The sequence below is a fragment of the Halichoeres trimaculatus genome, unplaced genomic scaffold, assembly GCF_033239565.1.
Source record: "Halichoeres trimaculatus isolate MK-OKI-2021-1 unplaced genomic scaffold, fHalTri1.1 fHalTri1_scaffold_13, whole genome shotgun sequence".
Taxonomy (NCBI): domain Eukaryota; kingdom Metazoa; phylum Chordata; class Actinopteri; order Labriformes; family Labridae; genus Halichoeres; species Halichoeres trimaculatus.
The window spans coordinates 21874880-21900250 of record NW_027437191.1 but is presented as its reverse complement, the minus strand read 5'-3'; the positions used below and the strand labels follow the sequence as shown (position 1 = coordinate 21900250).

General features: G+C 40.2%; 1 protein-coding gene across 1 annotated transcript in view; it reads right to left on the bottom strand.

Moving 5' to 3' along the window:
* lama2 (laminin, alpha 2) overlaps nt 1–25371 on the bottom strand; it is a 248340-nt gene that overhangs the window by 149615 nt on the left and 73354 nt on the right. Inside the window, exons 4-13 of the mRNA XM_074684978.1 lie at nt 21112–21163; nt 20502–20692; nt 15373–15552; nt 14904–14993; nt 10457–10574; nt 9629–9807; nt 9447–9546; nt 7728–7785; nt 5052–5154; nt 4698–4838 (exon numbers count right to left, since the gene is read on the bottom strand). Of these exons, the coding sequence (XP_074541079.1) occupies nt 4698–4838; nt 5052–5154; nt 7728–7785; nt 9447–9546; nt 9629–9807; nt 10457–10574; nt 14904–14993; nt 15373–15552; nt 20502–20692; nt 21112–21163 (1212 nt within the window). The remainder of the gene's footprint in view (nt 1–4697; nt 4839–5051; nt 5155–7727; nt 7786–9446; nt 9547–9628; nt 9808–10456; nt 10575–14903; nt 14994–15372; nt 15553–20501; nt 20693–21111; nt 21164–25371) is intronic.

The window sequence follows — 25371 nt, the reverse complement described above, 5'->3', positions numbered from 1 at the left end:
AGGGGAACAGTAAGGAAAGGTGTGAGGAAAAATTAACAGCAAGGACAAAGGAAAGAAGGCAAGGATAAAAGGTGAAGGGGAAAAAGAAAGAAGAAAGATATGATGAAAGAAAGAAAGGGAAGGGAGGAGAGGAGAGGAGAGGAGAGGAGAGGAGAGGAGAGGAGAGGAGAGGAGAGGAGAGGAGAGGAGAGGAGAGGAGAAGAGAAGAGAAGAGAAGAGAAGAGAAGAGAAGAGAAGAGAAGAGAAGAGAAGAGAAGAGAAGAGAAGAGAAGAGAAGAGAAGAGAAGAGAAGAGAAGAGAAGAGAAGAGAAGAGAAGACAAGAGAAGAGAAGAGAAGAGAAGACAAGAGAAGAGAAGAGAAGAGAAGAGAAGAGAAGAGTGTAAGGGAAATGAAAACTGAAAGGACTAGAAAAGAGCAGAAGAAAAGGGAAGAGAAGAAAGGGAGGGAAGAAAGGATGAAAAAGGACTAGAGAAAGGTAAGAAGTGAAGAAAAAATGCAGGAAAGAAGTAAGTAAGAACTGAAGGGAACAAAAAGGAGAGGGTGAAAAAAGTGGAAGGACAATAAAGGAGAGGAAAAAAAGATTAAAAAAAAGGAAGGACAAAAGAAAGGCAAGGAAGAAAGTTGAAAGAAGGAAAAAAGAAACAAGAGAAAGGAAGAATAAAGACAGAACAAAAGGAAAGAGAGGAAAAATGTATGTATGTATGCCAGAGCCCGCCCAAGGCACAAGCAAACTTAGTGCCTACTTAGGGCCCCATGGCCACTAGGGGCCCCCAAGAGCAATTAACAAAATTAAAATAAAAGTTTTATTTTGGATGGATGAGTGATATTTTTTATACGATCAAGGATATGTTATCGTACAAAAAAATAACTCAATATCAACGGAATGCTGCTGACGATGTAAGCCAAGTGATTATTAGTGTCTCTAAAATGTCAAAGCTCAACTGCACTGATAATCTGTGCTTCCTGCCATGCTACAATGTTGCAAAAAAGACCCTAATCTTCAGGGGCACAGAAAATTAAAAGGAAGAGGATAAAAAAAATGCCAAGATTTGGTAATGGAATGTTTATCAAAGAAATTTATGTAGCAAGTTTAAAGTAGAAAAATGATCTCTTAGCTGGCCAGTTAAATAGCTTCTTACACATGCTAACATGTTTGTTTTTGTGTTATACTATAAATCAAGATAGAGGGCCCCAAATCAAATTTTACTTAGGGCCCCATGGAGGTTTGGGCCAGCTCTGGTGTAGGTGTTGTTGTTAAGTCTCATAACTGAATCCAGTTTTGCCTACCTTAGCTACTATTAGGATTTCCCTGATAACACTGACATCCTTTGAAGATGGGCTTAAAAACACTGACCATGCTGAAGATACATACTGCAGTGGTTCCTGCATTTAATACAGTAGAGTTGATCTAACTCTCAGCAGTTGACAGCTAACACCCTTTGTTAGGTGACCAGTCATATTAATTAAAGCTGGATCTGATGAACTCTGACCTCCTTTAAAGTTAATGTTGAACCTGTAGCTTTACATCGCTGCTTCACCAACACAGCTCCTGTCTGAATACAGAAGTTGTTCCAGCGCCTTCACTCCTCCTGCTCTATAACTCAACTCGGCATCTTATTGTGTGTGCACTTTGTGTATCCAGAGTCTAAGTGATGATTGGAGTCCCTCAGGCTTATTGCGCTCCCCACTGAATCCCAGAATGCAGTGCGGGTTCAGTGAACAGCCGCCTCAGGAGCATGCAGAGCCTTTTCTGCCACATAAGAGAATCAACATTTAAACAATAAATGATCCTGAGCCAGAAGGAGTCACCAACAGAGAGGAGGGCAGAGCTGTTTCCTATGGAGGGGACTGTTGGTCTCTTTATGAGACTGAAGACAGGTTTAAAAACCCAACAGCCTGAAGCCAAAACCCCAGACACCTGAGACAACCTAAACACCAAAACCAAACAGGCTGCAAGAAAGTTAAGCTCTGAAGCAAACTAACCTTTATAAGATCAAGATCACTAATAGAAAAAATGAGAAAAATATACAAAAACAGACAAAAGGGGTAAAAAGAAAAGAAGAAAAGGAAAAAGAAATTAAACTGACAAAAAGAGAGACATGGGAAGAAAGAATGATAAGACGATGAAAAGGTGGGAGGAAAGAGCATAAACGAGAAAGAAAGAAAGAAAGAAAGAAAGAAAGAAAGAAAGAAAGAAAGAAAGAAAGAAAGAAAGAAAGAAAGAAAGAAAGAAAGAAAGAAAGAAAGAAAGAAAGAAAGAACGGAGGGAAAAAGTGAGAATAAAAGTTAGATAAGGAGAGAGGAAGGGTTTACAAAAGGACATAGAAAGGAGAGAAAGATGGGAAAAAAGCAAGAAAAAAAAGAATAAAAGCAGGAAAGGAGAAAAAAGGGCACAAGACAGGAAGAAGGAAAGAAGAGTAAAAAATAAAGAAAACTATGAAGGAGGACAAAACTAAGAGGCAGGGAAAAAGAGAAGGAAATAAAAAGACATAAAACACAGTAAAGAGGAAAATAAACAAGACAAAAAATGACAAAGAAAAAAGGCAAAAAAGCATAGGGAAATAAGAGATGGAGGACAGAAAAAAGGGGAAGAAAGGAGAAATGGACAAACAATATACAAAAGATCAAACGAAAGGGGGAAAGAAATTTAAAAACAACAAAAGAAAGAGAAGAGAGATAGAAAGAAGAAAGGACAAAAAGATAAGAGGGAAACAGGAAAAAAATGACCTTTTTTTCGGTTTAGAATTCTTATGGCTGGAATGAAGTGTATGTGTTTAAATACTGATTTAAATTTCCGTTACTTTTCATCCACAGGTCGCCTGTTACGACTAACCAGAGCTGTGTAACAACAGGCTGCTCGAATCTCGCCTGACATTTCAACAAAAACCACTTTTTTTAAAGTAAAAACATTTTTGTTTTTACTTTAAAAACTTAAGAATTTGAAAAATAAGTTTAATGTGAGACCCTGGAGAGTCCAGACAAAGGATTTTAACATTGACACTTTGGGTTAGAACATGCAGAAGGAATAAAATGTCTATCTCTGTTGATAGTTAAAGTAGATATGATTGGCTGTTTGTAGAAACACAGGGGGTAAGGAATGTCTCTGGGTTTCGTCTTCACGCTGGAAAATGTCTGACTCTGCTCCTGAATCCTGATTCCTGCCCCGTCTGATCTGAACATGACGTTGTACCAACAAAATGTAAAAACTGAAGATATGATTCAAGATTTTGTAACTCTGTCAAATTTTAGACAGGAAGTCTAACAGCAGAAACCTGGAGAAGATGTTTTTCTTTCTTTATTTCACAAGGATTTTGTTTGTGTGTGGGCGTGTGTGTGTGGGCGTGTGTGTGTGTGTGTGTGTGTGTGTGTGTGTGTGTGTGTGTGTGTGTGTGTGTGTGTGTGTGCGTGTGTGTGTGTGTGTGTGTGTGTGTGTGTGTGTGTGAGAGAGAGAGAGAGAGAGAGTGATGAGAGATAGACAGACAGCCACACACACATCTGTCGTTGCAATTAACCTGACCTTGGATTCCCCTTTAGAACACACACACACAGACACACACAGGCATGCACGCATGCACACACACAGACACACACAGGCACGCACACACACACACACAGACACACACACAATATCAGTGCCTAAATCAGAGCTGTCATCCTGTCAGTGGCTCCGCTCCCCTGCCTGTCAGTCAAAACCTGTTTTCCTCTTTTCACCTCTCCTCTCCTCTTTACCTCTCGTCTTGTCTCCTTCCTTCGTCTCTCGCCCGTCCTCTCCTCACCTCTCTTACTACTCTCACTACTTTCTCCCCTCTTCCTTTCTTTCTTAACCTCTGCTCTCCATCCACAGCTCCTCTTAGAAATCTGAACTGGGACAGACTGGTCTGTTTTTTCACTAGTCGCCCTCTTGTTACTGAACATCATGCGTTAGTGAAGCTAAAACCAGTTAGCCCTGTTTGTATGAGGAGCATGTTTCCACCACCGGAGGAAAGTTTCCCCTTCTTCACAGTGAGGTTACGTGAAGGTGTTCAGTGCAGCACAGGGTCTGTTTAAAAGCCACAAAGCTGCTCCTGTTATGAGCTGTCCAGGTCTCCTTTTCTCTAAAGGTCAACACTGTTTGATACATTGGTTCACAAGCCATCCTGGACCCGGGGGACTTTTTAAAGTTCCAGGGACGGCTGAAGGATACCAAGTAAAGAAATGAAAATACCCTAAAAATACAGCTGAGGCTGCAGGGGAGAGAGCTGACCAAATCAGCAGCAATATCTGTCCTTTTTAAGAGGAAAAAGATTGCTTGGATTTATTTTGGGGAAAAGTCTTTATCCAGAAAAAAAAACACTACCAGTTAAGGCCACAGGTGTCACTGTAATTAATGCCAAACAGATAGTCCTGACAGAAACTTCAAGTCTGTCCTTCTGCTTCTTTTTTGGCTTGTTTGCACAGGTTCACTTGGTGCTAAAGCTGACATCTAAGAATCAGGCAATCAGGATTTTTCAAAGGTAATTAAAAAACATACAATATTTCAATATCTCATTTTACAATATTTTTGCATTGACTTGCACTTAAATTTCCTGAAGTGCTTTTTTTAGTTGCTGTGTTTCAAAACTACAGCCGTTGTTCTTATTTTCTGCTTGAACCACATGATTATTTAAGGAAGGTGTTCTATAAATAAAGTCACCATAAGATGAAAAACTTCTCCTACATTTTGATAGCTCCATGTGGAGGCCCTGCACTGGCTCGACAAGCCCATACAGGAGCACTTCTCGCAGCCTCGTCTGTTGTCACGCTGAAGATTGAAGAACCCAAGTTTACAGCGGTCACAGTTTTCTCCCTCCACGTTTTCCTGCAGGAGAGAAAAAGATGATCAGAAAGATGGAGGGATGAGGAGATGAAAGTGAAAGCAAAGTTTATGGGCTGCCCTCAGAATGATATTACGAGCAGGAGGCATGTTATTGTAGTGTTAATGTGCTGAAGATAATGATGACGGGGCACCAAAGGTTAGCTCAAACTACCTGTCATTATTTGTGCATGTAAAGGTGTGTGTGCCTGTGTGTACCTTGCACAGACAGGGTGTTATGCACGGGTCAGCGTTGGTGCTCCCTTCCACGCTGCAGTTACAACGCTGACAGGCTGGGAAGCCCATATAACCCACAGCACACCTGCAGACAAATGAGTTTAATAAGCAGCATAGAGATGAAGTGATGAGTTTGAAGCATTTCATCACCACAAGTTCCCAGAGTCAAATCTCCATAACTGCCTATTCAGTCCTCATTCAGGAGTCTATTTGGACTTTAAAAATGAAAATGATAGCACATATTCACAGTCTTAACGATGACAAGCAGAGAGATGATGTACGTCTGCTTTTTTTTCCCTCAGAAGGTTTAATATTTTGATGACACACTGCTGTTTGAACACAATTTAAAGTAAAACTTTTACAGCCAGTGATGTCATTCCAAAGCAGCTCATAGCTAAGCCTTTAACCTTTGACAAAAAGCTATCCTGAAGTACTTCCACTTTACTATGTCCTCATTGTTAATTCTGTTATCAAATGTTGTGTCATCTTCATATATTCACTTTTATTTAGTGCCAGAAAACAGGTTCTGAGGGCACACAAACCAGTATTAAAGATGCTATAAGGAGGATCTGTTTTAATTGGAGTGCCTTGCCAACTTCTGGTCTGGAGTCTCTGCACACTGTCGTAAATTACTTTTAGCGAGGCGTGTGCTTGTTTTGGAAATAAATGGAGATTGGAGCAAAACACATTTTCTTTGTTCAAGACAGCTCTTTACTGGATACAACATGCCGATGTAAGGTATTTATCAGTACAGTTACATAGCCACACAGTTTGAAATGTGACATCAAGCAAACGTTGTAGTAGCTGGCCTTATGTAGTACTATCGGCAGCCCGGAGTTACAACGTATCTGTAGGCTAACTTGACAACAAGTATATACTGTTAGTTCGTAAGTAGTTTAGCAGCTGTTTATACTTAGTGCAGCTGGCAGCCCAGTGCTCTACGACATGTCCTTAACATTTTGTAACGTTAGTAATTCCTGGTTAGTTATGTCCTGCCAGTCATCTACCAAGCAGAGCTAACGTAAACTCACACTTCATTTTATTGATAGACTCTCAAGTTTGAACAGACCACTGCAGAATAACTGCTGACTGTGGGTTGAAATGGACAGTATCACCAACAGTTTAGCCCCTGTGTAAGCCTTTAGCTCGGGGTGTATCACTCTCCCGTTTAGCCTTCTTCTGTTCTTTTACTTTCTGACAGTTGGGCTCCAGTGTCTACCATGGTCACGTCAGTTCCTGCCCAGTTGTTTTCTGCACGTTGTGATAGTTATTCCTGCCCCTCATTGTTTCCCCCTGTGTCCTTTTACCTCATCTGCGTCTTCCCCGAGTCCAGTGCCAGCTAGTCTTGTCTTGACAGTCTGTTTTGTGCTAACCTTGGGAATGATCCAAGTAGTCTACCTTTGTCTTGAGCATTTGTTTAGCCTTTTTGTCTTCTAGCCTTGCTGTGACTTTGAGTAATTTAGTTATTGCAGTTTCTGTCAGCTGAGCCGTGACTTTTTTGTGTATGTGTGATTCCTCTTGCTCTATTATTTTTTTGTTCAATAGAGCCTTTTTTGTCTAAACTATCATGCATCTGGGTCTTCCCTAACAGAGTCTCCGTCAGATACCTCCTGAAGTCATCTTATTTCAGCAACCAAAAGCCTTTAGCCTACACTCTTTACACTCGTAAACAACTGTACCTCAAAAATTAAAACTAACACAGACCTCAGATTACTCAGGTAACTCCCAAAGTGTTGAGAAATATTATGCTGATGTTTCTTCATGAATGGTTTGTTTGGGTCTTTAAGATTAGAACTTTTGTTCTGGAAAATCTCCTTCAGTTAAATGTCACAATTTTAAGCTATGAACTAGCCCTTCTAGTTAACAGGCTGACATGAGCCCTAAGCTTTGACTGAATAGATTCTCGAGTCACTTTGAGACAGTCAAAATAAAAAATGACAGTTGGGAACAAATCTGTGTATTTAAATCTGTTTGGTTAATTTATAGACTTGGTGTAAGACTGTTTCCTTTGATGGAGTTCAAAAAGTTTTACTTTGTAAGATTAAATAGATTAAACTGTTATGAAAGAGAATATTTGCATCAGTAAGGTGAGAAGTGGATAATTATTCAAAATTAAGCCCCTTTTTTTGGCAGACAGGAAGCTTTTCTTTTTGTTTGTGTGGAGATCTTTTGATTCACAGGTTGTCATTTTAACCTCGAGACTTTTCTGGATTATTTCAGGCCCATAACAAAATCAAAAGGCTGAAAATGTTTTATCAAAGCAGAAATTACGAAGTCAAAGAGAATAAAAATAGAAAGAAATGGCACGTCCTGGTTTACGCCGAGGCTATTTATTCAGTGACTTCTTTATATTTTATAAGAAACCCAAGCAAGAGGTGATCTTTCATATCATCAAAGGTCTTAATGGAAACTTCCGGGCTGTTTCCAAGCATTAATTAGAACAGACACCAGCTGAAAGGTTCTGCTCACCTGTCACTTTGTGTCTCTGTCTCTTTATATACGTGAATGTGTGTGTGTGTGTGTGTGTGTGTGTGTGTGTGTGTGTGTGTGTGTGTGTGTGTGTGTGTGTGTGTGTGTGTGTGTGTGTGTGTGTGTGTGTGTGTGTGTCTGTGTGTCTCTGTGTGTCTGTGTGTCTGTGTGTGTCTGTGTGTGTCTCACCTGTCACATCGCAGACCCCCAAAACCCTCCTTACACCAGCATGACCCTGCTGGCTGGCCTGTCAATCAAACACACACAAAGACACACACAAAGACACACAGACACACTCGTATTAAAAACATCGGCATGAGTGAAACGAAGCGGGCTGTCTCTTCTGAAGAGTCTGATCCAGAAATAGCTCCGTTATCTGGATGTAAAAACAGTAAAAGAACAAAGAGGAGTAAAATTATCTCTCATATAAATAGTTGTTCTGTTCTGCCAGAGATGTTTTTAATAACAGAAGCTTCTCTAAACTGGACTCACCCCGACGCGTCAGGAAATCAAGCAGGATCGATGAAATGCAGGAGCTACTGAGGCATCACATAAAAATTAATTAAAATGTAAAAACATGTTTGGCTTTCACTGGAAATCTCTGTTTTTGTGTCTACTGAGGGGCTAGGATGATTTAAATTAACTCTCATCAAGAAGATCCCAAAATACTGACGCACAGACTGAATCCAAACGTCCAGATGAGGACACCACTGAGGACTTTCTGGGCCAGGCTGGAAGTCCAAGTGATGAGGGCACTTCATTGACTGTCTTGTCAGAAACCTTTGTTATTTCAAACAGCCACTGGGGAGCGACTACATCCATACAGGAATCTAAAGTTACATGGTTTTAAACCAGATTTAAGGCCTGACTCACCACCCCTAGCGTTAAGCCCTGTTTCCACCAAGAAGTCACAAGATAAGAAGATCAGTCTGGTTTTGTCCGGGTTGGCTCGGTTAAGCTCGGTCCTGTTTGTGTTTCCACAGCCAACCGTGGCCCCTCGTGGTAGGTGGAGTGTAAGCCACATCAGTAACGTAATACTATGATGCCATAGCAGCGTGACACAGTGTACCCCGCTAATAAATCCAACAAAGAAGAAAAATGTTACACAGTAAACAAAGAGTAATGATGTAAGGCATTCAGCATTTCGTCCTCTTCGTGATTGGCATGTGGCTCTTTGATACAAAGCGCAATCAAGCTTTGTTTCAGAGAAGACTGTGTGCCACCAGGAGAAATACAGCTGCTGTCGCACAGTAAGTGACAATCCTTTCGGCCAGTCAACCGTCTGCAGTGTTGTAGCTCCACCTTCCGAGATTGGATTGGTTTAGTCTGGTACCTCTATGGAAGGGTGCCAAAAAGTGGGACAGGTCGTCTTAGTTATTTGGGGGTCTGTTCTGGGATTATTCAGTGGAAACCCCGTACAATGCATGCTGAGACAAACCGAACTGAACCATTTGGTGGAAACAGGGCTTTTGCATAACGTCACTCTGGGGCTTATTGTGACCACATCTCATCATCCATGACCTCCATATGTTTACTTTCATCATGTTTAATAATTTCACTTCCTGGTTTAATTGCCTCCAACTGATCAGATGAGATACAACTGAGGTGATCAGTATTTGTTTTTGCTGATACAATAACTAGTAATATTCAACCCATACAACCCCCTTTTAAAAATGATCTGAAACACCCCTTTAAGGCCAAATCAAGTGAAGGAAATCAAAATGCATCCCCATGTTTTTGTCTGCAGGCTCTACTACAGGCTGCCAGCAGTCTCACACATTCACCAACTGTCAGGTTACAGGAGAACAACTAAAGTCAGGTGAGGTCTCAGGTCAGGAGTCCAAAGAGAGTGAACATTTGGATTCAGCCCTCGAACTCACTGAGAGACTGAAAAATAGATGTACGCACTTGGTGTAGCCTGGTTTGAATCTGCGACACATGATTGGCTGACAGAACCCTGTGGGTCACATGAGCAGGGGATGCAGGGGTTGTCCTCCTCAGGCCTCACCTGGGCAGGTAAGGAACAGAAACAGCTTATTTAACAACTTTTTAATCCTAGAGAGTTTAAAAGAAGGATGTTTATGACGTACCCCTGTCGGTCTGTAGAATCCAGCAGCACATGTCTGACAGTTGATGCCATCCGTGTTGTCTCGACAGCCAATGCAGACACCTCCTCCTCTGTTTTTACCATGGATGTCCAAGCTGAGCGACAGGTCTGCGACGGTCTGATTGAAGTAGCACTCCTCTGCTTTACCGTGGCAGTTACACTCTAAAGACACACACAAAGACAGTCACAATTCTGCTCTAATATGCGATGGACTCAGTATCCTGCTTTCCATCATGGACTGCTCTTTTAATACTCTGCCAGCTTGGACCTTAAACCCCTCCTCTTTAACCTCTTTGTTGTGTCAGTGTCAGGCAGAGGAGGCCGTTATCAGGCCGCTAAGACCACAGAGCATGTTAGAGGGTGCAGCCTGTGTGAAATAAAATGAAGATTACATGTTCTAAGACCAGTTTTATGATGACAGGTGGGCGCCTCCAACCTTGCCGCTCTGCTGCCACACGGATGATGGAGGTTAATGGATGCAAAGGTGACTTCTGATGGCTTTATAGAGTCTTATATCAAAGATTGGCTGACAAGAATATAAATCAAAGTGTGCTGCTTGATGGCTTTAATCTGTTAAACCTGTGTTCATGTGGGCTATAGGCAGACTGGAAGCAGATAAAACAGCATTTTAACAACCTGACATGTGATATCTGAGTACTTAGGTTACCAAATCTTAAAATTTTGTTTCCTCAGCATCATAGGAATGATGAAAAGTTAAAAAAGTTGTGTATCTGGATGGATTGCAGAATTTTTGTCAGCATCTCTGCGTGATTTAAGAGTGTAATCTGCACTCATGTCGTGTTTTTCTTACCCTCACAAATATGTCGAGTGTGGAAGGTTCCTGCCATCCAGGGCTGCTGGTTGTAACCAGGGCAACAGCGATCACAGCTCTCCCCACATGTGTTGTGTTCACATTCACAGCTAAACTTCTACACACACACACACACACACACACACACACACAGATTCACACAGAAATAGAGGAGAAAAAAAACACATAAATGTTGCTAAAGTTTCACAGATTTCTTCAGTAATTCTGAACGAGGAACTGTTTACTTCCTGGAAGCTGATCATCAACACGAATGCTAAACTTGGAAATGCTCTGACTCATCACAGAACTCAAATCACAACTTTTTTCTACACAATCTGTCAGAAAGTCAGAGAAATATTAATATGCAAATTTCAAAATTATGGGATCTCATTTCAAACCGATTTCAGAAAACTCCATGCACGCTTTGCATGCAGGTTGTACGTTTGTACATTTGAAGCCATTTTTATTCTTAATCCAAGCAAATATCAGGACCAAAAGGTGATCAAAGTGAAGTTTCTTTATAGCCACATCAAGCTGGAACTTCCAGTGTAAGAAAACCATTCCATTGTTTTCAGTAAAACAGACCCTTTTTCTATTCAACTAAGCTCCAAAACAAATAACACCTGATTCACTGACACCTGTGTTAACAGCCTGGCACAGTTAGAGGGAACTATTTACTAGGGGTGTCCCACCTGATATTAATATTAGATACTGGTCCGATATCAGCAAAAATACCATACACCCAGTATGGGATAATATCAACCTGCATCTAAAATCTAGGGTATTAACTCTTTGATACAAGCAGTCCTTTTCAGACTCTGCTCCTGCACTTCTATCCAGCATGCAAAGCCTACATGATCACAATGTGTGCTAAGGTGCTAACAAAGTAGCTAAGAGAAGGAGTGATGAGTGTGTCATGATATTTTTTGTTTAAGTCTGAAAACATGTTACAGCTGAGTGCAAAACTTGTCACGCACAAGTTTTTCGTTTTAATATGACTAACCTCATCATTGAGTCTGAGTAATAACATTTGATCAAGCCTTTTTTAACATTCCATACTACAAAATAAGTAATAAAGGTATGTATGATTTATGCTGATTTTGTGTCAGATTGATTTCTGCATCAGCCAATATTTAAGGTGGTATTGTATCTGAAGGTTATCAGGACACCCCTACTATCTACAGTCTGCTGAGAGAGAGTGACTAAAGTCAATGTTACACTCAAACTTTTTGACAGTGTAGACATTTCCAGCTTTGGATTTTCTAAAAAGTAACATTTCTGTACAAAAAAAAAACTGTTAATGTTACTTTAAATGAATTATTATGTTAATAATCAGCAGTTGCATCTGTCTGGAGCTGTCTGAGATCAACCGCTGCATATTCAAATCATTTCTTGTTTGTATGTTTGTTTGTTTGAGTGTTTGTTTTTTGCTTTGTATTCAAATACATCTCATTTTTTTGCAGAGAGATATCACATGTACAGATTTTAATATTACAGAGTCTAACTTCTTGGAAATGGAATACCACAGGATACTTATTCAGACTAACTAAGTCAAAAATTAGTAGTACAAAGAAGTGGGACTGAAAATAAATACACAAACAAATTAAAAAAAAAAAAAAAAGAAAAAAGAAAAAAAAAAAACAGGGCTGCCAGTCTTTAGAGTTATATTAAAGTGCTTCAAAAATAGCAACAACTCAGGACTTAGGTAGGTGGCATGTGTAAAGAGTAGAAAGAGATTTACTTTTGGGATTACCAAACCCATCATATGAAAGTGGATGAATGAAAAATTATGACAAGAAGTTTGTTCATTTTTATCTATTAATTTAATTAAAAAAACATGGCCTTCTTTTCTCAATCTAACTCGTCATGTACAGGATAGAATTTGGCACGGTCAGGATGAGAGCACACAGTGCAGCTTTACGCAGCACAGAGTGGAGATGCTATCATGCACAATGTGCAAAAGCAAAGCAAAACTTCACAAACCTGCAGATCTTTGTGAGCAGTTTTGTGCTCACATATCATCAGAGCAGTTTGTGATTTGGATAAGACAAAAGAGAAGTATGAGGATATATGCTACCCGGAACCATAAGTGGCTAAAATCTTTTCCATTCTGATGTGCACAAGACGAGTCAGACTCAGTATGAGGGAAGGTGGTTGCAAAATATAAGAATCTAAGCTACCTGATACTTAACGTTAAACCAAGCTTCACTACACTGAAAATACCCTTCAAAAGACAAGCAGTAAGCTAAGTTACAGCAACAAGTAAACAGTGGTTTAATCAATCAAAGCCACTTTTTTAAATTTCTGTTTGGTGGGAATGTGTCAGTTTACTCAGTACTTATTTACTTCCACATGTGTTGCCCTTTCAGTAATGCTCCTCTTTGTAGAGCTGTTTCAGCTACCAGCCATGGATAGCAGAGTGAAAAAATCCACTAAAAGGAATTTTTGGTGTTTGCTCACTCATATGAAATGTCAAAAACATTAAATTACACATTGAGCTGCTTTTCCAGCTGAAATATCAACTCTCTTATTTAAATTAGTTTAACTGAAATCATTTACATCCTCAGTTTTATAAACCAGAGAATTTCTGTCACTTGATGCAATAAAACATCCATATAAATGTGCAAAAGCAGACTGCAGAAACAGGTAATTACCAATATGCATGATCTATTGGGAGCTTATCAAACAATAATGAATTCACAGGAGAGCCGACTGCAGCAGAAAATAAAAACATGGTTCACTTTCCAGCTTGTTGGTCGGTAGCAAATGGGTTCACTATTCCTCTCCCAGGAGAGGAATAAAACAAAACTAAACACAGTCAAACAAAACCAAGAAGAAAATTTGCCAACTTTGAGCTTCAGTAATTCAATTTCTGTCTTTCTGTAAATGGGCTGATGTGGAGAAGGTGCCAGATTTAACTGCGAGGAGAAAAGCACAATAGCAGAGCCAGAGCCAAGTTTCAGATTTGTTGGCACGAGTGGATTCGCCCCTTTTATGTGAGACGCAGCGCTACAGCTCTGGCTCCAGGCTGCCTTTGTACCGAGCATGCATCCCAACAAATGTTCTTTACACGATCATCAACAAATCATCTCACGGGTCTCCACCTTCTCCTGCTTTTCTGAACACATGCCAAGGACTCCGCTGCTCAGACCGATGAGCTCGAATCAAAGTTGAGGAGCGAGATGTGACGAGGGATCAGAGGGCGAGAGAAAACCAGGAAAACAAGTTCCAGCGCTGTTGATAAAATTAAAAAAAGAAAGAAAGAAAGAAAACTACTGTTTGTGTTTGACAATAAATATTAAATCCATCCATCCATAGACACCTACTGTATGAAACATGGAGGGGTTTTAAAACAGGTATCTCAAACCACACTGACTCACTACAGAGAACATTTTCATGGTTGAAATAGAGCTTCTCAAAGTTACTTGACCCTTAAGAAAGAAAGAATTTTAATACTTTTAAGAGCCTTTTAGGACTTTTTCGGTGATCTCAAAATAGTCTCACTTGTATATATATTGCCTGTTCATATTCCAAAACTCAAAATAAAATTATCAGCACCAAAACTGGTTGTTTCTAAATGTTATTTGTTAGCAACCATGGACTCCCAGACTAATCTTTATATGGCAAAATCCCAAGACAACACCACACAGGCAGGAAAAGTTTAGCAGTGAGAATCAAGATCTGCCCTTTCTGCTAAAGAAAAGGATTTCTGTATTTATTTATTTATTTTTTGTAAAAAAAAAAAAAAAAAAAGTCCCTTATGAGTAGCTCTAAAGTTTGCATGTTTGTATCAACTGTGCCTTTTCAGAGCTAACTTAAGATTTCTAGGCACATTTTAGTTTTTGCAAACAGATTTACTGCAGCAAAATAGGTTCCTAAAAAATGAAATGTGATGCTAACCAGACAGAAAAGGAAGAAATTGGAGCTCATTCTACATCACTGAGAGTCAGTGACATCATCGACAGGGGACCAGACACCAGTGTCACACCTGGGTCGGTCCTCGTGGTTCAGCATCGGGACATGTAAAGGACACAGGAACGTGAGAGTCTGAGTGTGTGTGAGTGTGTGTGAGACAGAGAAAGATCAGGTGTCTGGTATCAAACACTCCACTGTTTGGAGTGACACGGGAGACAAGGCTTCACTGTGTCACCTGTGTCCCCTGCAGACACACACACACACACACACACACACACACACACACACACACACACACACACACACACACACACACACCGACACACACACACACACACACACACACACACACACACACACACACACACACACACACACACCGACACACACACACAGACTTTGATATAAAGGTGGTGGATAAAGAGCCGCAGCCTGAGGCTATTCTTTGCTGCTGTTCGGCAGAATGAAGCAGCTCTGTTACCTCGGCTGTGTTGTTAATTCCACAGAGAGAAATAAAGGTTTGTTTTTTTACCTTTGTGTCGGTGTTGAGGGGACAGGCTTTGGCGTGGCCGTAACAGATACACATCCCTCCCACTGAGATGTCTTTGATGGAGTAGTAGTACTGCAAAGAGAGACAGAAGCATTATGAGGGTTATTTGGATGTGTTAATGAGCAGTTTTAGACATAGTGATATGATTATGTCACAATGGTGTGTCTCAGACATCTGGTGACAGACTGGTTAGTCATGCTGTTTAATGGCTCAATGTTGTGAGTGTGGTGCTTTTTTTTATAACATTTAGTTTAACATTTAATTTCTTTGGGTTTTCCTTGGTAGTTTTTTCTCAGTTTGAACAGCAAAGGATGAAAGAGCAACTCTCAAGTGCACATGTGTCAGGCCTTAGCCTCTGTGTCATGATGGGATCAATATGAAATGATTAAAGAAATAAAGCAAAGAAGGAAAGACAGAAGGAAAGGTTTTGTTCATGAGTGCTGAGTCTCACCCGTCTGGTTACAATTGGATCGATGTCTTTGGGGTCTCGCAGTGTCAGGGTCATGAGGTCTGCATTCAGTGTTCTGATTCGTTGAAACACCAGCCTGATGTAGCGAGCCGAGGTGAAGTTCAGCAGGGTGGGGGAGGGGTCGTCCGCACTGGGACGACCATTGATCAGAGAGGTGTGGATCTACAGACAGACAGACAAGAGCCGAGTTGTGACAACAGACAGAAAAAGCAACCCGTAAATGGTACTTCAGTTTGGTTTTGTGAGATGGTTGGAGAAATCAGAATCCCCCTTTTTGATGAAGTCAAAAACACAATTAAACCAAAGTGTGTCTGGCAAAGTCTCACTAAACAACATTTGGACTGTGCATTAGCTACTTGTATAAAGCTAAAGCTCTATAAATTCAGCAGAAACTCAACAACTTTTACAGCTGACACCTTCAAATGTATGGATTTATCAGAATGAGAAAAAGTGAGAGTTAAAAAAAACACAAGACCAGATTAAAGTTATAAAATGGTGAAAAAAAAAGTTCGGAATTCAGGATCAAAAATATTTTTTGCTGCAGGTCAAAAAAGTCTGAATATGAAAACAATCCTGAACAAATCCAGATCCTGATCCTGCCATAAAATCATCCTGATATATTCTCTCCTTATCGCCCCCTAATGGAGAACATGTTTCCAGGTCAGAAGCAGTTTGCTGATGTTAACACAGCACGCAAGCCTGCAGAAAACTGACCTCTGTTCATCTGGTATCAAGAGACACCTGAGGAACAGGTGAGCTCTGATGTAATCAGTCTGTTACAGTAAAAGAAATGATTATTTTTATCTGCATTTATTTAGCTTCACTTTTTTCCCTAAATGGGAAGATGCTCCTAGATTATTCATATTTATGTACAAATATCTGCAGAATTTCATTCTGTCTGGTGGTGGTGAGGAAACTGAGATGATTTGAATAGCATTTCCCATTATTTAAAATAAATGTAGATGAAGAAGAAAAATTATCAACAATGATAAAGGCAGTGGTTGGATCATTCAAGGCCAAGCATTCAGATAGATTTTTGTACTCTTATTCATTTCAGTTAACGCTGACAAAAATGCAATAAAAAGGGGAGCCTAAATACAAGATAAAAACACTAAGTTTGATGAGATTCATTTTTTAATATCTGTCCATGCAGCAAAATTATACTTGATGAGAAATGTTGGAATAAGGAAGCCTTGAGATGTGTTTCCAAGTGTTGAAACAAGAAGAAATTGCTCATTAGATTAGATTAAAATACAAAATAATAAATACTGAATGTAAGCAGAAGATTCTAATTTCTTTCTTTTTGAATTCTTAATTTTAACAAATGAGGCTAAGGGACAATAAAACAGGTGTATGTAAAACAGTCACTCAGTGTAAGAAAAGACAGGTTTAATTGAATATTGCAGTGTAAATTAAAAGATAAAAATAAGTAAAACACTTTTTAAACGAGGATAAATATGTAACATTTTTAAATGTATAAACTTAACTCTTGCTTAGTGTCAGATCACTTTCTGTGTTCTTTTTCACCTTTGATGATATGTGTTAATGCACCAAACTCCAAATGCAAACATCATCTTTGTTTCCAGACAACATAAAATTATCATCCATACTTGCCAAGATGTCCAAATTGGTAAAATTGCCCTGGCTGCTGATTGGTAAATGGGTGTAGAGCACTTCAGGTAGTCATTCCATTAACTATCTAGGATCACGACTCAGTGACTCAGCATCTCAGCCTTGTTTATTCTCTTTCCCCACAACCTTTCTCTAACCCTGACACGGTGTTGCTTCCCCATGCAGACAAAGTGGATGGCATGAATTTTAACGGTGCTGACATTTAAAATAATCCAGGGATTTGTAGCATCATTCAATATTGATGTTTTTTTTTTCCTGGAACCTGGTTGGATGTCTTAATCCCATCCAGGCAGAAGTGTGCACAACCTCTAACCCTGAAACTCCAAGAACAAATAACAAGCAGAGTTTTATTTTTCTGGACGTTTGTGATTCCTAACTACTCCATCGCAAAAAATATATATAAAGAGGACCCAGAAGCATGAGCAGACTTTTTCATCAAGACTCCTTATAACAAAGATACCTGCAGGCTTTAATCTGTCTGAAAGAGAAACTGAAATGATTTTAATGAAGTAACTCTACATTTAAATAACAGCAGAAGAAGAATAAATAAGAGGTGTGGCCAACATTTGACATTTGGATAAACAAGTGTGTGTGTGTGTGTGTGTGTGTGTGTGTGTGTGTGTGTGTGTGTGTGTGTGTGTGTGTGTGTGTGTGTGTGTGTGTGTGTGTGTGTGTTTGTGGAGGGAAACACTTGATGGATGCAAGCTGCACTTTTAGAAGTAGTGAGAGATGGTTGCTTGTGTGTGTCAGTGTGTGTTTGAGTGTGTGTGTGTGTGTGTGCGCGCGTGCTTGTGCGTGTGTGTGATTAGTGGTGGGGTGACATTGTGAAAGTATGTGCACGGTGCTGTGACACATCGCCTACGACTCATTATGGTTTCACTGTGATCAGACGGCTGGGGAGCTGTCAACCACACACACACACACACACACACACACACACACACACACACACACACACACACACACACACACACACACACACACACACACACAAAAAAAACACTCACACACACATTCAGACACCTCCGTCGTTCCTTGCAGCTCTTGACATCTCCCAGCTCGCACCCCCTCCAGCGCTCCCCCGCAAGACACAGACAGACACACACACACAAAGCACCAACACACATTCAGACACACCCCTAACACACACACATACACACACTGGTGTAGACGTGTACACACATCCAGACAGGCGTCTACAATTAGAGGCCTGTGTGGGAGCTGTAGATATGTGATTAGTTTGTTTATACTGCATCCGTGCACTTGTGTGTGTGTGTGTGTGTGTGTGTGTGTGTGTGTGTGTGTGTGTGTGTGTGTGTGTGTGTGTGTGTGTGTGTGTGTGTGTGTGTGTGTGTGTTGGGTGGTAATCTTTCTCTTCATTAATGTCAGTTAAAGCAGACTTGCCCCTCTGTTCATACTCAATGCAACCACACACACACACACACAGATGATCAAAGCTGCTCTACAGTAAACAGCGGTGTACACACATGTGTCAGTGTGTGTTTCCACTTTTCAATTGATGGTTTAAAATCATTTTAGCAATGTGCTCATTTGAAGCGATCCCTCTTTTTCTAAAGCTTTGATCCGTTTATTAGTCGGAAAACCAAACAGAGCCCGTCTTTGGAAACCTTCAGAGCGTAGTCAGGACGAACAGGAGAGACTTACAATCTGCTCCAGGGATGAAGTTAATGTTAAAGCCTGGTTTAGACTTTTGATTCTATGCTGTAGCTGCGCCGTAGAGGCTGATGCCATCGTGGGGATCACATACAGTATGCATGGACGCCATTTGCTCAGTATGATCATCAGATCGCCTGTTTCTGGTCCAGTCAAATTTTTGCTTGCTTCTTCAAAGGGGTTTTGAGTGTATTATCTTATGTTATAACAGATTCCTGTTGCTGTTTATCATACAGCAACTATTACAAACAAGGAAGAATAGAGAGGAGCCTTCAGATGGGGAGAATTGTTGGGGAATATGCGATGTAACAATAGAAAGTATCATATTAGTCCTTCTCAGTGGACTAATCACAGGTCTTGTGGTCCACATCATTTCAACGCATGGGTGCGTTTTGGAGGCTACTTGTGTAAGACTCTGTGCAGCTACACAAGCTATGAAGGCCTACAGCACAGGGTACACCAAAGATCCCACAAAGAAGAGTAAACCAGGCCAAACACCCAAACATTTAAGCAGGGTGCAGTATACACCAGTCCAGCTCCACTCCATTGTGTGTTGACAGCGTACTCTCCTATATGTCAACTCAAACTGGCTGTGTGATCAGTGTGGCACGTAGCAGGACATCACACAGCTGGACACCTCAACGGTGACCCTCTCCTGGTTCACGTTGAGCTGTAAAACCTCAAACCTGTCGACTCCTCGTCTGGCTCCACTCATTTTGTCTGTTTGTTGTCCAGATAAATATCAAGTGGTTTTGACATGGTTTGTTTTATTTTAAAAGTCACTTAGCTTTATCGGATGGTTTTTGTACAAGGCTTCCTGTCTAGCTTGATCTGCTCTACGGTGAATTGACATGTCACATCTCTGGCATACAGCAAAAATAGGGACAGTTGCATATCAGCTGTAACCCGCTGGAATAGAAAAGCAGCCGGACACCATCCGAGTGGATCCAGCTGGGGTTGACACATTGACTTGAATAGTAACCTATTTGATCCAGTGTCTTAACAGAGCAGAGTCGGACCAGAGACCCATCTGAATTATTTTGGTAAGCAGAACACAAATTTTGTTTGGGTCTTGATGAACTGGAGCTTTGTTTTTTGTACAAAAATCAAACTTTCTATTGATTCAGTCTTGATATTTTCTACCATTAATGCCTGGTTTATGTGCCTGCATCAAATAAACGGCATGGCCTACATTGTAGATCTACTAGGACTTTTTTTGTTTGTTTGTTTGCTTGTTTTGGGGGTGTGGGTAGATAGCAAGCCCTGAGATTGATCAACTGAGCAGGATTGTGTTTCCAGTGTTCCTGTGTAAGCTGAACGTTCCAAATTCTCTGACCTCTTCTCTCTGTTCTTCCTTGTGATAGTTGCTTATGAATAAACAGCAACACAGCAACCTCTATGTAATGCAATGTACTTCAAATCCCGAGCTGAAAATATAGGGGGACCATAAACAGGCAACCAGGTCAAGAGGATAGAGCAGGTGTTCCTTAACAGAGCTAAACTCCTTCTATAACACTTGAATACATCCTGTAAGTCACTCCGCAGATGCAAATTCAGGAGATAACACTTTGTACCACATCATAACAAGCTCTTCCTTTGCAATAAGTGTCAGTCTTGGCTCTGGCTGCCTTTCTTCACATTCTTCTCTTGACTCTGTCCGTTGTCTTCTTCTGAACACCAGACACAGACAAACTGCATCTCAGGTTTCCTATCTGCCTGCAGGTCCAGCTGATTGTAAACATTACAGGAGTTAAAGTGGAGCTGTTAAAACTGAGACTGATTCTGCAGCAGCAACATAACATTACCTCTCCGTTCTCCAGAGGATGGATCTTGGAATAGAACGATGTGCAGATGACCTCATCGTCTCTGGTGTAGGATGGCGGTCCTGTCCTGGGATTGATGTTGAACCTTGTCAGGCACTCTGTGTCGGTTATGGCGTAGTACTGCCAGGGTTCAAAGGTCACACCGTCTATCGAACGCTCCAAGACCCAGTTACCTTCGAAGAAAAATATTAGCATGGGAAATAATGAGGAGATTCTTCAGACGTGTGATGTGGTGAGAAGGAGAGATCAATACAAATAATGACAGACGTCCAAGGCTGTGTTGAGGTCAGCGTACTTAAAATACATAGAAAATTGACTGAACATTCAATTTTTCATGTTTATTGGCAGCTTTGAGTGGCTGTGACACTCGTTCCTAAATTCATTGACTATTAAATATTAATAGTTAGTGGGGTAGTTACATGCAGAGAAGCAGAGTAAGAGCCACTTCCTGATTTATTTTGTATTTTACTTTGTGTTTCTCATAACATTTTCTTTCCTGTATATGATATATTAGTCTTGTATTTTATTGTTCTATTAATTTCTAAACAAGTCGAAACAGAAACGTAAATGCCCCATACAGAGTGTGGGTTACCTGGTCGAGGTGAGTTGGCTGCTTTTACAATCACATAGGCAATCTGGAAAATCTGGAACACACAGAGAGAGTACACAGAGTAAATAATATGGTTACCTTGAATCTTATTTTCTTGTGTATGTGTCCATTACAGAAGAGATACAGTAGCTTCACATATGGTAACATTAAATCCTTGGATTATTCGGATTTAAAACAGATATTGTTTCTCTTTTAATGTAAAAACCTTTAAATTGCTGCAATTTCTTTACCTCTTCTGGATTTTGGGGTTTTATGCACATGCATGCCTCAGTGTCTTCATATGACTGATAGCACACACCATGTGTCTTTGAGGTGTGTTACTAGTTGTAAAGCTCTGACTCACTCTTGTTAGTTGTTGGATGGCCTTCTGGCAATCCACAGACTGATACACTGGTGTACCTTCATTTATAAAGCAACCTTGGAGTGTTTATCAAGCTCCCAGGACCTTTCCTTTTTTTTTTCTTTTTTTTTCTTTTTGTTGGGTATTCTGCACCCTCCCCTGGAATTGATTGCAGAATAAGTTGAAATTCAGGAAGCTGGTGTCAGTAAATGTTCCTCAATCTGAAATGAGAGACCTTAAGACGGATTATTTTCATTTACATCCTTTTTAGCTCACATGGTTACATACCCAACCCTTAATTTATTAAGTATTTAATAATAATAATAATAATAATAATAATAATAATAATAATAATAATAATAATAATAATAATAATAATAATAATAATAATAATAATAATAAAATGTTCCCTGTGTGCCTGTGTCAGTTTGAATTCTTTTGCAGCTAACATCTTTAACCTTGAAGAACCAACCAGGTTAGATAAAGGTTTAAAAATGTTCATTGCTGTGCTCCAAGAAATTTGGGCTCAGAAATATTACAGTACTTCACTAATATTATTAAGAAGCCATGTATGTTGTTTTCTGCTTTTTCTGTGTTTTTAGAACAGTTTTAACAAATTTAATTGCAGTCACATGATGCACAGGATCATTTAGTGGCATTTCCCATGAAATGAAAAGCCCAGCACCACCCTGTCCACCAAACATAAAGATGTCTAGTGTGAGAAAACCAACATGACAGTGACCAAATGTCAAGTTTTATGAAACATTGGGTGGGCATAAATATAAATAATGTCTCAAAATCTTAGGTAAACAAAAAAGAAAAACTGAGGTATTCACCAATATTTTTGTGAACAAATGAAAGAGGTCACATATTCTTGTTTTATCTTGGATTATGTAATAAAACAATTATTAGCTCAACAGTACAGAAAAGCAACGAAAAAGGAGGACATGTCTAGGCAAAAGAGGTCACATGGTCACCCTGCATTAAAGCTTTCTTCTTCAGTTATACAAGAATCATCAAAATGAGTATAGGCCAAAAGTGAGACGTGACGTAAGGACTAATTGATTGTTGCTCACCCTGATTCTTCTCTGCTTAAACACCCCGCTCACTTTACAACATCCTCTACCAAAGCAAGGTGCATTAATTGTATATGAGCAGGATCACTGTGCAATGGAGGGTTAGTCCAGGAGATGGTGAAAAAACAACCAGATGATCTGAAGAAGAAGAGTTTTTTTCAAGTCTTCTGATGTGAAGAAACACGAAGGGGAACATGAGGGCTGCAGACAGGATGTTTATTATCTGAGGGTTTCTAAATAGAGTTTCTAAATGTTTTGTTGTGATCAAAATAAATACGGTTATTGTTTATGTTGTTTTCAGACAAGAGTTTAAACTCTACATGGACAGATGGATGGACAAGCAGATGGAGGATGTGGGTCAAACACTAACTCCTCTCACTCCCTGTACCCCTGGTTCTCCTTTCCAATGTGGGAAGCAGTGTCACATTGCAGCAATTAAAACAAGGAGAAAGCCACTGTGTGTGTGTGATGTGTGTATTTGTGTGTGTTTCAGGGTAACCTTAGAGGAGTCATTCAAACCAACTACAAAGACTCAATGTTACCTGTATGTACGCGGAGGAGAGGATGGTGTGTGTGTGTGTGTGTGTGTGTGTGTGTGTGTGTGTGTGTGTGTGTGTGTGTGTGTGTGTGTGTGTGTGTGTGTGTGTGTGTGTGTGTGTGTGTGTGTGTGTGTGTGTGTGTGTGTGTGTGTGTGTGTGTGTTTAAAGGAGCTCTTGGAGGTTGCCTGTACTACGCTGACAGCTTCAGGGACAGCTCAGGCAGCTCCAGCAACTAAACATGGATAAACACAGCTAACTAATGCAGTGTGTGTGAGTGTGTGTGAGTGTTTGGTGTGTGTGTGTGTAGGACTGCAGTGTGTCTTCTTGTACGTTTTGATCAGAAGTGGATCAGAGGAAGTTTTTCTTTCTCTCTTTTGAAGCTCAGCACAGCATCAACACATAAGCACACCAATGACTATCCTACAAGGGATCACAAACGCCCCACTCATGACGTTCAACATCAGGTCTGCGGCTTTGTGTCGAGCTCACGTCATAAACACATCACAGTTATAGCTTTCGGTGCAGAAATTAATTGGCTAGAGCTTCTTTCGAAACTGATTTCTATTTTTCTTTGCAGTACTTTTTTGGCAGAAACCATAAAGTGGAGACGTAGCAGGATGTCTGCAAGTTTCATCAGGATACACTGGAGACTGTTTTCATGCAAGGGAGATTAAAGTAAACAGAGTTCTCAGGATAACAAGGCGTACCTCACTGGAAAAGTTGATTAAAAATAAGAAATGCTGAATAACATTGTTCCACTGGAAGAGAAATGAGAGGTGTTCTTCCAAATGAGATGGTTTTATTGACTCTTTAATGGGAAATTCTCTGTAGAACAAAAAAATCAGCATGCGTTCTTGGCCTTAGGTTAATCCACAAACACAGGGCGCTGTTATGAAACCATAAAGTATCAAATATTCATTCCTCTCTTTTAGTTTTTAACTCAAAGGAGAGCACGAGGCAGATCTGTTCGCTCTGCAAAAGAAGTTTTGTTGGACTTTCGAGCGGTGAAGTTAAAGAGTGAGACAATCAGAGGATCTTTTATCCCCACATGGCATGATAGAGTCTCTTATCTGCACTGATGAATAATTCTGGGGTTTTAAATAAACAACTGACTGAATTTTGCATATTTTCATGTTGCATTTTATTCCATACCGGAGTTTGACAGAGAAGTGGAGGCAAATTATTCACTTAACAAAACTGTTGCATGCAACTTCAGATCTGTCCCCTCTTTTTACATCTCACCAGTGACAAAAGCATGTTTGATTTCCAATGGGGGAGCATTTTATCGCAGTTCTCTTTCATATTTTAACAGGAAACCATCATGACACACCAAGGGAGTGGTTTTGGCAGGTACGTGCGCATCGCAGCCAAACGAGCACTTTAAATGTTTATCTTAATGCTCAATCAGCCCATTACAGCCCTGTGTCCAGTACGCTTTGGTTGCCTGCAATTAAATGGACTGTGAAGAATCCATTTTGTCTCAGTGTGATTTGGACACACAGTGACAGCGGTTTTATGGAACAGCTGGTGTTCACAGGCAGCTCGCACGGAAACGTGTTCAAATATTTCTGGCCTGGTCAACTGGCATCAAAAAGTCTCATTTCAGGTACCGATCCAGCAAATCTGAGCAGGATCTGCAGACAAAAGCGTGAACAATTGGTCAGATGTTCACTGGGGGAAGATAACAATGAGAAAAAAAATTACAAGCACTTCTTTTTTTCTGCTTTCAGATGGATAACAGGGTTTAAAACCATCACTGTGAGGCATGAATGGGGAAAAGGCAAGCACACCAGACAGCACTCTGCTCCAAGTCCGTAATTTAAGAGCTGTGGTCAAAATCATCGTGTCTCACCAGAAATCAGGTCTCCTTCCTTTATGTTCGCAGCTTTTTTAGATTAAATGTATGTATGTAAAATTCTTTGTTTTGTCCAAATTTGAGTTGTTTTCACCCTCATGGTTTTAGACTATAACATCTTTAAACATTTCAGCCGTTTGTTTCCCAAACATCTTTAACCTTTTTTTTTATCGTTTGAATGTTGCACCAAGTTTTGAAATTCCTTACAATGAGCCTCGCTGGAACCCTGACGGTCTATGCACACTGAGTCCTTTTTTTTCTGCATTTTTTGGATCTGTAAAGATGCAGAGACACCTTGCACACTGAATCCAATGCATTTATTTTCCTGTTAATTGCAAAACTTTGCAGAAGAAGAATAATGGAGTTATCAAGCAGTGTTTAAGTAATTGATCCTGAGCAGTGGTTGCCAGTATGTTTGAGTGATGCACACAG